This window comes from Elgaria multicarinata, chromosome 2, assembly GCF_023053635.1.
Source record: "Elgaria multicarinata webbii isolate HBS135686 ecotype San Diego chromosome 2, rElgMul1.1.pri, whole genome shotgun sequence".
NCBI lineage: Eukaryota > Metazoa > Chordata > Lepidosauria > Squamata > Anguidae > Elgaria > Elgaria multicarinata.
The window spans coordinates 12,792,182-12,805,381 of record NC_086172.1 but is presented as its reverse complement, the minus strand read 5'-3'; the positions used below and the strand labels follow the sequence as shown (position 1 = coordinate 12,805,381).

Sequence of the window (13,200 nt, the reverse complement as noted above, 5' to 3'; positions counted from 1 at the left end):
GCTTCTTAGAGCCCTCGTTGCCAGAGGGTCAGGAGCATTTACCCATAGTGAACTGGCAAATGATTCTTTCGATCCCTGACCATAAACAAGCATGCACCTCTGCGTATGAAGCAGCATTATGGGAAGCCATAAGCATCCAAGCTGAAAAAACAGAGTTTTGGCAATACGTCTACACTTTAAAAAACAATTGAAGCCACAATTGTTAATGAGCAGCTACCAATAAGGATGTGTACTCCAGTCGTGATATATTGTAAGGAGTTACAGGACTCAAGCAAACCAGATATACACATATTAAATTAAATGTTCTACAAAATCCCTTTTATTTTTTTTAAAAAAACTTTTAGAATCACATTTCAATTGAAATGCTACTAGCCCAGAAGGGTTAAATATGAATATAATGAATTATGAAATAATTAAAACTTCTTTTAAAAAGTAAAAAAAAAATCTGGAGAGAAAACTGTATGTGCTTTGCTGTTTTTGCACCCTGGCAAAAAGCACTTGTTCCACCATCTCTGCCTGCAAAGTTGGGTAACATTTTGCAAGTCACATTTTTCTACTACAATTAGGCTCTGACTACAAGTGCTGCATTACTGACATTTTCCCATTGTTACACTTAAACATATTTATTATTTACCTAATCTATAAACCTCGTAATTTAAACAAATCCTAAATAGAGAGGATGAGCAGTGGCCATCCCTGAAACTTTGGAAGCATGGAGTTTGGACCCTTCCCTCACTGTCCTAGTTGCTGAGGTAAAAGCACAGACACTGCAGAAGCTAAAATGGCATGTGATGAATCGTAGAAACATAGAATAGTAGAGTTGGAGGGGGCCTATAAGGCCATCAAGTCCAACCCCCTGCTCAATGCAGGAAACCACCTTAAAGCATTCCTGACAGATGGTTGTCCAGCTGCCTCTTGAAGGCCTCTAGTGTGGGAGAACCCACAACCTCCCTAGGTCATAAGTTCCATTGTCGTACTGCTCTAACAGTCAGGAAGTTTTTCCTGATGTCCAGCCGGAATCTGGCTTCCTGTACCATGAGCCCATTATTCCGTGTCCTGCACTCTGGGATGATTGAGAAGAGATCCTGGCCCTCCTCTGTGTGACAACCTTTCAAGTATCTGAAGAGTGCTATCATGTCTCCCTTCAATCTTCTCTTCGCCAGGCTAAACATGCCCAGTTGTTTCAGTCTCTCCTCTTAGGGCTTTGTTTCCAGACCCCTGGAAACAGAGGTCAGATGAGAACCTTGCTACATATTCTTAAGCCCAGGAAGATCAGGCTGCTCCAGACACACTTACAGTAGGATACAGCATCAAGCTGACAATTTCTTTCAAAATGAAAATAATCATAATAATCAAATAAAAGACCTTACACAGTATAAAAACTTTCAGAATACAGTTCTTTGTAACCAGATGATAACAAGAAAGCAATTCCATCACAGCAGGTCAAATTTCCAACCTCATTATCGTACAATTGGTTTTCTAAATTAAAGGATCTAACAGTTAAAGCACAAACACATACTCACATAGGTGTACTTTCTTCTGCATGGTGACCAGGAGGTCGAACTACAGCAAATCCATTCTACCAAAATAAAGCAAAAAACACATTAGATATAAAATGTCCATATCTATTTCAAGCAAGTTAAATAATTGTAGCAGTGATACTAAATAGTTCTAGAAGTAATCGTCTGATTTTATTAGTAGACAGATGGGGAGGGGAGAAAATAAACAAACAAAAACATCAAACACTGGCATCCTTTAAAATGCAAGAAAAACTACTCCTGTAAATTTATAGAAGAATCATTTGCACCTCTGCCGATTCTTCTAAGCAGAAACGTTTTTAAGTATATGCTACAGAAATCTGGAACTATTTCAGTAAGAAAATACTTTACACTTGATTGATAAAATCAAGTATTTTCTAGAGCTGACGGGTAACACAAATTTGTACTGATAGGTGTGCTGGGGCAACAAGTTGTTTCTACATTTTCAACATGGCAAAAGGCACAGTGTGTTCTGTATTTGCAGCAGGTTATCCTTGAAGAGGTTATAAAAAAACCTCTTTCAGGCCAATATACTCTTAAAATTTCATAATTACGGTTTGCCAAAATGAATGAATGCACATCTGCAATATACAATTTGCAGTCATTTTAAAAATTGCCAACATTTAGTCCCTGAATTACGTCTGCTTCAAGGTACTGCAAGAATTAGATTCAAGTACCCAATACAACAGAGTCACAACAGATAGTGTCAGACACCAAATCAAGCCTCAGCGCACTTAATGCACCTCAAATATGGAAGAAGCATACTCCAAAAATCTGGAATTCTACTAGGTATGGAATAGCAATGTTACTGGAAAGAACCACGTAACAAACCAGATGCAGCAATCAGAATAATAATACTGAGATCTAATTGGGAACGGTGGAGTCTGTCCATCTTACTGCACGATAGGGTTTGCCTGGGGAAGAGGTTCCCTAATGCATGGCCCCAAGAAAAGGGAGGCCGGGTTAGTCTCCCCATAGTCCATCTTATTATTAAACAAAAATTCATCAAGGTATGTATATAAAAACATATTTTGATGAAGAAGAATCAGTAAGGCTTCTGTAAAGTTAAAGTTAAGTCCTGCTTCACTAACTTTGTAGAGTTATTTTAGAGTATTAATAAGCAAGTTGACAGCGGTGATCCAGGGAGGGGCTGTAGCTTAGTGGCAGAGTATATATGCCTTGCATATAGAAAGTCCTAGATTCACGCCGCAACATCTTTAGGCAAGGCTAGGGTGACCAACTGTCAGGATTTCCCCGGATTTGTTCTGGTTTTTGTTCTTTCCATGGTGTCAGGGGGGATTTTCTATAATTTTCAATAATGTCCTGGAATGATACACCTTCCCCTTTAAGGCTGCCATTAGCATGGCAGGAGGGAGTGACATGCTTTCTTGAGGCACATCATTCCCCCACCCCGAGCTCCAATTGAGGTCTTAAAGGGGAAAGTGGGTCATTCGTGGACATTATAGAAAAGGCCCCAATTGGAGTGGATGGTGGTGGTGCAGAATGAAATCCTTTCCCCTCCTCCACTCCAATCGGGTTCTTTAAGGTGGCGGGGGAATAACGTACTTTCTGCAGGACTCAGAAAGCTGCTTCCCCACACACACACTAGGTGTCCTCTTTTTTGGTTTCCCAAATATGGTCACCCTAGGCAAGGCTGACAAAGAATTCTGGAGAGCTGCAGCTCATCACTGTAGACCATACTGAACTAAATGGACCAATGATCTAGGTACAAAGCAGCTTCCTATATAACAGACACTACAGACTTAGACCTCCAAAAAGGCATTGACAAATTTCCCTATCCAACTAAACTTAGCAGACATGGGATAAGTGAAGTAGTTCTCTTATGCATCAGGGATTAGTTAAAGAGGCATATGTTGACATTTCACTCATTGCAGGGAAGAAAGAAGTGGAGTTCCTTAAGGATCGGCATTTGGTCCAGTGTTTTTTAACTTGTCCATGAATGATCTGGAATTTGGTGTGAGCAGTGAGGTTATCATGCTTAGAAATAACATCAAATGATTCAGAGTCGTGAACACTAAAAGGGCCAGTGAAGAGTTCTGAAAGGTTTTCTCCTAAGGACATGAGTGGGGTACACAGTGACAAAATTATCTAATTCAATGTAAGTAAATGTAACATTATTTACAATGGAGTGAAAAAGGACCTAATTTCTCATGCTGGATGTACTGATGGATCAAAATTGGTAATGACTAATCAGGAAAGAAATGTTTGGGTTGACTTAGTTGCTACAAAAAGATTGGCCGGTGGGGGAGGGAGTTGAACACTTTCCCTATGAGCAAGAGCTACATTTTGGACTTTTGAGGTCAAACTGGACATTACGTTAAATGTATCTTTGCATTTTTCAACAATTTTTTTTTTAAAAAAAATACATATTGCATCAGTTGAAGGGGTTGATAATTAAAGATAATTAATGGAACCAGAGCAGGCAGGGAGGGCAAATGTAACTCCACTTCAAAGGTAAACCCCTCCTCTGAAGCTAACATTTGCCTTGGAAGGAAGTCTCCCACTGGATTTTCCCACAAAACAAACTCCCTGCCCCTGCCCCTCTGGTGTTATTATCATCCCCAACTGAGGCAAATTATATTTAACATAAGGTGTAGTTAGAAAAAAGGCAACTGAAGGAGCCCATGACAGACATTTATATAATAATTATATGCATGACGTGGAGAGAGGTTTCCTTCCTCTCATTTCCAATAGATTCAGGACAGACACAAAGAAGTGCTTCACACAATGCACAATTAATTTATGGTATTTCGGCCACAGGGTGAGATGGTGGCCTTTACTTTAGATGGTTTTTAAAAGGGAATTAGACAAGTTCATGGAGGACAATCTCTCAATGGCTACCAATCACGCTAAACCACAAGATGAAGAGGCTTGCCTCTAAACCCCAATTCCTGGGAAACAACGCCGGAGAAAGCTGCCGCCTTCATAGCAGCCTGTTTGGGGGCTTTTCATGGAGAGAAACAGCCTGCTGGTCTGCACAGACCTTTTATCTGATCCCGCAGGGCTCTTCTTATATTAATACGGAGGTTCAGGTGGGAGGAGGGGTCTCCCCTAGGATTCTGAATGAAGAGATTTAAAGAGAAAGCCGGCACTCAGACACATATTGGCAGCTAGTGCAGCTTATGTAAGCTTGTGTTGAATGGTTCCAGTGACTCGTCTCACCAAGAAGCATTAGCAATATTTTCCAAATGCGTTTCAAGGGCGGCCTCGTGTATATACAGCATACTACAGTACTCAAACTCTGAAACTCCAGAAGCATGAATGAAGGTTTTAATGTACTGAATACAAGAGACTGGAGAGGAAAGATTCAAATCAGAGAGACCTTTTATCTTCCAATTGTACTATAAAGTTCAATTAAAAAGAAAACCCTTCGTAGTCGTTTCAAGGGGTGCTCCAGTTGTAATTAATAGCATGTAGAACATGATTCCTGCTCTCTATATTTTAAATAGTAAAAACTGTGAAATTATGTTTTCTGGGGTTTTGCATGAACAGGCCACAAGAAGTGACCAAGCCATTCTCACATCAACAACATGAGGATCAATTCATACTGATACCATGCTAACCTTCAGTTCTCCTGTAGCCACTTTAAAAACAAGCTCAATGACACAGCCAACAGCAAGGCGAGCCGCACTAAATGAATGTACTTCATTCCAAATTGTATCACTGTCAACCTAAATAAGAGAGATTCACAAATACAGTAAAAGCCATAGTTGTGGATTCTGAAACAATTTTATCAATACAAAGCAGTGTGCACTGAATTCTAGAATAGGAGATGTATTAGCTGTGTAAACGGTTTAATCACAATTCTAGGGTTAATTGCTATGGTCATCAGTATCTGATGACACAACTCCTACATTCATTTTTAGCAAATGAATGCAGACAAATTACAAGGTAAGGACCGACAAGCAAATCATTAAGATGGATCACAGCAGTAGCCTTACTGTTCATCTCCTTGTTTTAAGTTGTTTCTTTAAAATAAACAAAACACCAAAAAACCTCTGGGGGACTCTTTTAAGTTGAAGAGCTCAAGAGGGAGGCAACTGTGGGAGGTCTGGCAGCCATGTTCACACACACTCCAGACCCACCCTTCCATGTGAAGGCTACACTCTGCAGGGTGGCATGTAGTCCGCTCGTCTACAGAGTTCCTGTTGCACTTGCGGTGGATCCTGCAAGTGTAAAAGAACCAGTGGAAGTGCAGCAGCAATACGGGTTACTGCATCTATTAGAATATATGACTGGTCACAACTAATCAGGCCCATCGCTAGGTATTTTGGTACCCTAGGCAAAACGCTGCCTCTGCCGCCCTCTCTTTTCTTCCCCAATCTCTTGGCTTCACTCCTATCTGCTGCCCCCCAGCTGCCCCCCACTCACCTCTATGCCATCTTTTGAGGGGTCCTTCCCCAAAGTGAGGCAGCATTTAGGGTGAGCTGATGCTGGAGAGTGCATGTGCTGTGGCAGCACAGGCAATCTTCATGCCCATCTCACCCTAAAGGACCTCTCAAGGTGCAGCAGTTGGGCTCAGCTGCCTCTCTGGAAGCTGCGGCCAGCCCGGCCCAGTAGAAGATCCATCCAATCTCTCATTCTGTGAGAGGTTTTAGAGAGAAAGATTGGGCGGGCATGTGGACTCTCTGGGTGGCAGGGATGGAGGGGAAGCCGACCTGGGGGGAAGGAACCAAGAGCCACCATCTCCTGGGGGTTGTCCTGGGGGCCCCAGAACTTGGCACCCAATGCAGTTGCCCTGTTCTCCCCACCAAAAGCCAAAGCCCTGAAACTAACCACTTTGGGTTGCTGCTCCTACCCTATATGATTTGGGTTGTTTTTACCAATTGAAACATTGGCGTAGGACGTTTTGTACTTGGCTGTATTATACCGCTATGGGGATGCCCCCTGTTCATTACATTTTCCTTTTTAATGGTGCTTGGCTTGCAACAGAAATTTCTTTTCAGATTTGAATTAATTACACAACATGTTTACTATGTGTTATTTTATAATAGTTGGGATGGATGGGATGGAGGTGGTCTTAATATCTATTTTAAAAAATCTGAAATAAGGAAAGGAAATCAGAACTCTTGTGAGCAAATCTAATGAAGCAGATCTGTACCTCAAAAACTAAACTGCCTGCTTATAATTATACTAAACTGCACTTGCTAGGAACTAAACTATATTGCAGAGTGGAATGTTGATATCAAATATGTTCCTAAGCCTCAAAGAATTTATATGAAGAAGGCCTTGTGCAATGTGGAGAAGCAAAGTTTCCAGAACTGAATAATCTCACAATTGAGAACCTGTTTACAGTTATCAGCATGATAGATTTATAGTGGCTATAGCGATAAAAGTGCATATAGGGCTTTCCCCAATGTCGTTATATCTTACTCCTCTAGCAATTCTGTGGTACAAGCGAATACTATAGTATTCAGTCAGTTTAACCATACACATAAAATTCTGTTGTTCTACTTGAGATAAACAGACACTACATTAGGGATGGGAGAATGAGCCGTGCGGAAGTTCTCCGTTCTCCACCTTAAAGCTTGTTGCACTTTGTTCTCGCTCCTGAATGCAAATGTCTTTTCTTTTTTTCAAATAAGAAAAGTGGTTATTTTTGAACATACCAAAAATGCACCCCAAATGCACACTTTCCCCCCCATAGGCTGAAGTGTGAAAATGCTGTGTGTGGGGGGGGGGGGGGAATGCACACTTGCACAAGTGCAAGCTTGCACAAATTTCCCAAGAACTACACTCCTGCTTATGTTCGCATTTGGGGTTGCCAATGGCATTTGTAAACAGGAATGAAATTCTGGTATGTCTCTATACTGTATACACATGAGAAAAAAAATACTCACCCCAACACCACCACAAGGGAGCCTGACAAACATTGATGCCAGAGAGCCTGGGGGAGTTAAGAGCAGAACAGAACATGGTTGAAATTATACCATTTATAGGCCTTTTAACAGCACTTTAAAAATCTGCAACTGAAAACATTTAATAACCACAAAAGTGAACTACATCTCTAAGTCAGCTGAAGAAGGAATCTTCCCATTCAAAGAATTATATTAAATGCTGCATGAATTACTCTTTTCCTACCTTCAGTCTTGATTCTCTCATTCTAACTGCCAACATTTATTTATTTATTACATTTCTATACCGCCCAATAGCCGGAGCTCTCTGGGCGGTTCACAAAAATTTAAAACATTCAAAGTATAAAACAACAGTATAAAACCATAATATAAAATACAATATAAAAGCTCAACCAGATAAAAACAGCAGCAATGCAAAATTACAAATTTAAAACACTAAGTTAAAATTTATTTATAGACTGTTAAAATGCTGGGAGAATAAAAAGGTCTTCACCTGGCGTCTAAAAGCATATAATGTAGGTGCCAAGCGAACCTCCTTAGGGAGCTCATTCCACAGCCGGTGTGCCACAGTAGAGAAGGCCCTCCTCCTGGTAGCCACCTGCCTCACTTCCTTTGGCAGGGGCTCGCGGAGAAGGACCCCTGAGGATGAACTTCAGTGTGCAATTACATCTTCAGTGTGCAATTATATCCCATCTATAAAGTCATCCTACAGACTCCAAAGTATGTGGGTTGGACGTTGTAGGACAGAGAGTGTGTGACTGCATACTGCATATGAATAGGGCAGTAGCGGGCTAGCTGCTCTGGAATTGTTACAAAACCTTTTCTTGATGTACTGTATTTAAATCTTATTGTATTGTTAGATTGTGTTACTGCTTAGTCTTTAAACAAACAAACTTGGATTCTCATAAACGGGTTCAAAATTTATTACTGCATATAAATCTTGCTAATATATTTTTGACTTGTTTTGTGAACCATTCATTGGAATCCAAAGGAATATTTAAAAACTTCCACATTCTCATCAATAGAAAAAACAATCCAAATTATATTCTATATTGGCTTATTGAAATGTTACCAGAGCAATATAATTGCCAAGAAAATTATTCAACATGATTACAGCTACATGTGCTTGCATAACATTTGATATCTGGGTTATTGGGGAGATGACCATATCAGATTGCACGTGCTCACACAATTGCCCCTGGTTCCCTGAGAGCTATAGCACTAGTGAGGGTGCTTACCCAAACATCTGGAAAATCAACAGTGCTGCAACTGTATGGACGTCAACTACGCAAAAGCAATTTTTCAGTGGCAACAACACTACACTGACATTTGAACAGATTCTCTGTCTCCGAATGGCTTTATTACAAGCCATTTGGCAAATACATGAAGAGGGGGAGGAACAGGGTGCACACATGTACTTAACTGTTGTGAACTGCCCAGAGAGCTTAAGCTATTGGGCGGTATAGAAATGTAATAAATAAATAAATAAATAAATAAATATGAAACATCTATTTTCCAGAAGGAAAAAAGGGGACTAATGCAAGACTTCCTGCCATGAATATTAGCTCACAGTTCAAGCTTTCCAATAATCCCTATTAGCATATGGCCTGACTGCTTTGTTCTTAAAATTATGACTTGGCATCATGTTAAAATATATGGCATTTAAAAGAGAACAGCTGAACATGTGGTCAATTACTCCACCATTATTCGTCATTCTTTGTACCTTCCTCAGCTCTAAGTGCAATTTTGTATTTTCTTTGAGATCATTCAGGAAAACATTTCAATGTTTTCCCAAATCTGATCCAATAATGATTACACCAGAAAAATCCTGACTTCCTATTACCAATTGACTGTTGAAATGACAGCCTATTGTTAACAAATGCACTACATCCCTTAATAAAATCACAGTGGCCTTTTGACAGGTACATTAAGCAGTATTAATTCAAATGCCTTACAAGAAGATGAAGTATAAACAGGCTAAACATACCCTCTTAAAAAATGTAATGAGGTCACGATGACAGAACTAATTGTCCCTAAGACGATGACATCTGGTATTAATTATATTTAGTGATTAATGCTGCAATCCTATTCAGTAGGACTTGCTTCTGAGTAGACATGTGTAAGACTGGATTGTATAAAGTATTTCAATCCTGTATCCAAGATCGTTATCAGCTATAAACCTTGCGATTTCTAATATTATCAAACGAAATTTCCATGATAATATAACTGATGTAACCTGAAATCTACTTTTGCTTAAGGTACAAACAGCGGAGCTGTGAGAGCCTTCAAAACCACTGACAAACTCCATGCTGGTTTAACTGAACGCACCGGTGGAGAGAGGCTTTTAAGTCCTTTAAGACAGCAGTCCCCAACCTTTTTGGCACCAGGGAACGGTTTCGTGGAAGACAATTTTTCTACGGACCGGGGAGGGGGATTGAGGGGATGACTCTGGGAAGCCACACCTGCCCCCCCCCGCTCCAGCGGCCTGGCTTCGCTTCAGCTGGGGCGGGCGGGCGGCTTCAGAACAGCACGCCCGGAAGTCGCTCTCCCAGAGCAGCTTCCGGCCAGGCGCGCCATTCCGAAGCCGCTGCCCCCACCCCAGCGTCCTAGCTTCGCTTTGGCTGGGCAGGCGAGATGGCGCCCTGCGCCCAGGTACACTGAGGTGGGGGTGGGTGGGTGAAAGCAGCTCACCTGCGCAGCCTAGTTCGTAACAGGCCACAGACCAGGACCGATCCGTGGCCCGGGGGTTGGGGACCTCTGCTTTAAGAAACCTCTTTATTAAAGGGTGTGAAAAAACTGTAAACCCCTTAATGAAGGGGTGAACTGATGACATAGATGAAAGGTAAACATTTATAGACGACGGACCTAGACCTCTTTGGACCAGGCCATGTAGAAATAACCAGATATTGGGTAATGAAGCCGTCTCAGGCCTGAATCTATGCAGAGCAGCAAAATTAGAAAAAAAAAACAGACCACTTCCTTGCATAGGAGTTACGTGTCGAAGACTTTTTTGAGGCATTAAGAATAAGTTTTATGGGTGAGGGTAAATCCTCCAGGCTGTCATCCTGAGCATCGTACAGTCTGGATGTCTGACTAGACCGTGCTGTTGTGACAGAAGATCGGGGTTGTTCCACAATCTGTAATATTTGCCCGCCAAGAGCCTCAGGAAATACGAGAACCATATCTGCCGAGGCCACAGTGTTATCAGGATGCAAGAGGTCCCGTCAGCTGCGATCCTCGTTAGCACTCGGGAGATTAGTGGAAAGGTAGGGAACGCGTAAAACAGGATCCTAGTCCATAGAATGGTAAAAGTGTCCCTGAGTGAGTCCTTTCTGCATCCTGCCCTGCTGCAAAAACTCGGAAGAATCATATTGGTGTCGGTGACAAATAGGCCAACATTGGGCTGTCCCCATCAGTGGAAGAGAGTCCTCAAGGTCTCTTTGTTCAATTCCTACTCGTGCGAGCTCTGCAACGTTCTGCTCAGCTGATCTGCCGGAGTGTTGTCCACTCCCGCGACGTGCTCTGCCAAGAGGCATATCCATCATGAATACTTTTAGAGTTAATTTGAGTAGCTGTGTCAATCTGGTTCCTCCTTGTCTGTTCAAGTAGGCCATAGTGTTGTCTGATGCCACTTATATTAGACGGCCGACCAGGCTGGGCTCGAAAGCTCAAAGGGCTTTCTCGACTGCCCTGAGCTCCAAAAGGTTGATATGATCCAATGCCTCTTGTATCGACCAATGTCTGTACACCGACAACCCAGTATAATGGGCGCCCCCGAAGTCCTGGTTTGACACATCGGTAGTTAAAGTCCCTGATGGAGGAGGGAGGTGGAAAGGAACCCCAGTCCGTAAATTGTGTTTCTGAGTCCACCATATGAGAGATTTCATGATGCCTGCCGGTAGGTACAGTCGGGTATGCCGCACATTGCTCTCGGCATCGAAGTTTCAAAGAAACCAATGTTGCAGAGGTCTCATTCTGAGCCTCGTGTCTTCTATGGCTGCTGTCGTGGAAGCCATAAGTCCCAACATTCTCTGTATCGAGAAGGCTATGGTGATAGTAGTCCTTTGGAGCTTGGTCGTGAGGTCTATTATTTTGTGTGCCTGATCCTCCAGAAGGAAGGCTTGTCTGGCCACCGAATCCAGAATGCTACCAATGAATTGAATGGACTGTTGGGAAGAAAGACAATATTTTTCATAGCTGATGTAAAGGTCCAACCTCTCCAAGAGGGTACAGGTACAGGGTTGCAATCACTGCTTCATTGATGCCACAAGAAGCCAATCATCAAGGTAAGGGTGTACTCTGACACCCTTACCTTGACCAGCACATACTACAGTCATACATTTTGGGGGAAAAACTCGGGGCCATAGCCAGGCTGAAAGGGAGAGTGGTATATTGGTATATGCTGTCGCCCACAATGAAACAGAGGTATTTGCGATATGAACTTGACAGCGACATGAAAATAAGCGTCAAGAACGTCAATGGAAGCAAACCATATCCCTCTTGAAAAAAGTGGCAAAATCAAAGCAAGAGATATCATGCGAAACTTTCTTGTCATGAGGTAAGTATTAAGATGACGGAGGTCCAGAATGGGACAGAGTCCCCCTGTCTTTCTTGGGCACTGTGAAATATCTCAGATAAAATCCTTCCCCAAGACGATTCCATGGAACCTGTTCAATGGCTCCCTTCTGAAGCGTATTGATCTCAAATAGTAGGGAAGGGTTTTGAACGGTCACTCTCACGGTGCCGAGAGTACCGAAGTGTCCAATGTGATTATCGACCACCAGGGAAAAATGAAGCCAATCTGTCAGTGAAGAAGGGTGAAGGGCCCAGAGAAGAAGAATGAAAAGATCAGAATCGATGTCGAGGAGCCCCTTCAAATTTCTTGGAAACCCTCTTAACCCCGGAGATGGGAAATTGTTTCCTTTGTTGCGAAGGCTGTTGACAGTACATTGACTGTTGCTGCTGAGGACGGGGTTGTTGAAACTGTGTAAGGGAGGAGCAAGGACGTGACCAGCGTCGTTGGGGTTGGTAGAAAGACTGTGCGAACCTCATCTCACATGCCAATGTACAACCTTTTGCATGGCATCTAAAGCTTTATCGGTGTTATTAAATAAACCTAAGCCATCAAATGGTAAATCTTCGATCCTGGAGCCATGCATGTTTCCTAAGAGCTTTTGCAGTACAGTTGACCTGGTGCCAAGAAGTATGGATCTGTTGTCAAGATAAATGAGTTGCCTCGCTGTGAAACAAACAATCAGGTCGGTTTACGTTTTGTCATCAGGAAGGTGTTCCATAAGCTTACCCATCTTTTCCCACACCAAAAGCTGGTAATCTGACATGGCTGCTTGATAGTTTGACACTCGAAGCCCAAGCACGGCTGAGGACAATATTCTCCTCCCGAACAAGTCTAAATGACGGCCCTCTTTATCTGTTGGAGATGAATGCTGTCAAGTTGTTTTACCCTGTGCCGCTTCCACGACCACTGAATTGGGAGCAGGGTGTTGAAAGAGAAAATTGGCCTCCTCCTGTTGTATTTTATAGAGACCCTCAAGTCTCCTAGAAGTAGGAGGCATAGAAACAGGTGATTTACATGACTTTTGATTGTGTCCATACCCGGTAACATGGGTATGGATACTGGGCGAGCAGTACCTGTCAAGACCGAATCAAACACAGGGTCTTGCACTGCTTGTTGCACTGTAAGACCCAAAGCCTGTGCCATACGTAAGGCCTGATCAGAAAATTGGCCCAAATCCTCTGGAGGAGAGTGCGTTGTGAGTAAACACCTG

At 42.4% G+C, this 13,200-nt stretch overlaps 2 protein-coding genes across 7 annotated transcripts in view; one reads left to right on the top strand and one right to left on the bottom strand.

The window, feature by feature from the left end:
* RAMP1 (receptor activity modifying protein 1) overlaps window positions 1-13,200 on the top strand; it is a 547,734-nt gene that overhangs the window by 109,656 nt on the left and 424,878 nt on the right. The gene's annotated exons all lie outside the window — the stretch shown is intronic.
* The window catches only part of HDAC4 (histone deacetylase 4), a 192,592-nt gene that overhangs the window by 41,808 nt on the left and 137,584 nt on the right, over window positions 1-13,200 (bottom strand). For all 6 annotated transcript variants that reach the window (XM_063116011.1, XM_063116008.1, XM_063116010.1 and 3 more), the window contains 3 exons: window positions 7,400-7,446; window positions 5,123-5,230; window positions 1,524-1,579 (listed from right to left, as the gene is read on the bottom strand). In XM_063116011.1, the coding sequence (XP_062972081.1) occupies window positions 1,524-1,579; window positions 5,123-5,230; window positions 7,400-7,446 (211 nt within the window). The remainder of the gene's footprint in view (window positions 1-1,523; window positions 1,580-5,122; window positions 5,231-7,399; window positions 7,447-13,200) is intronic.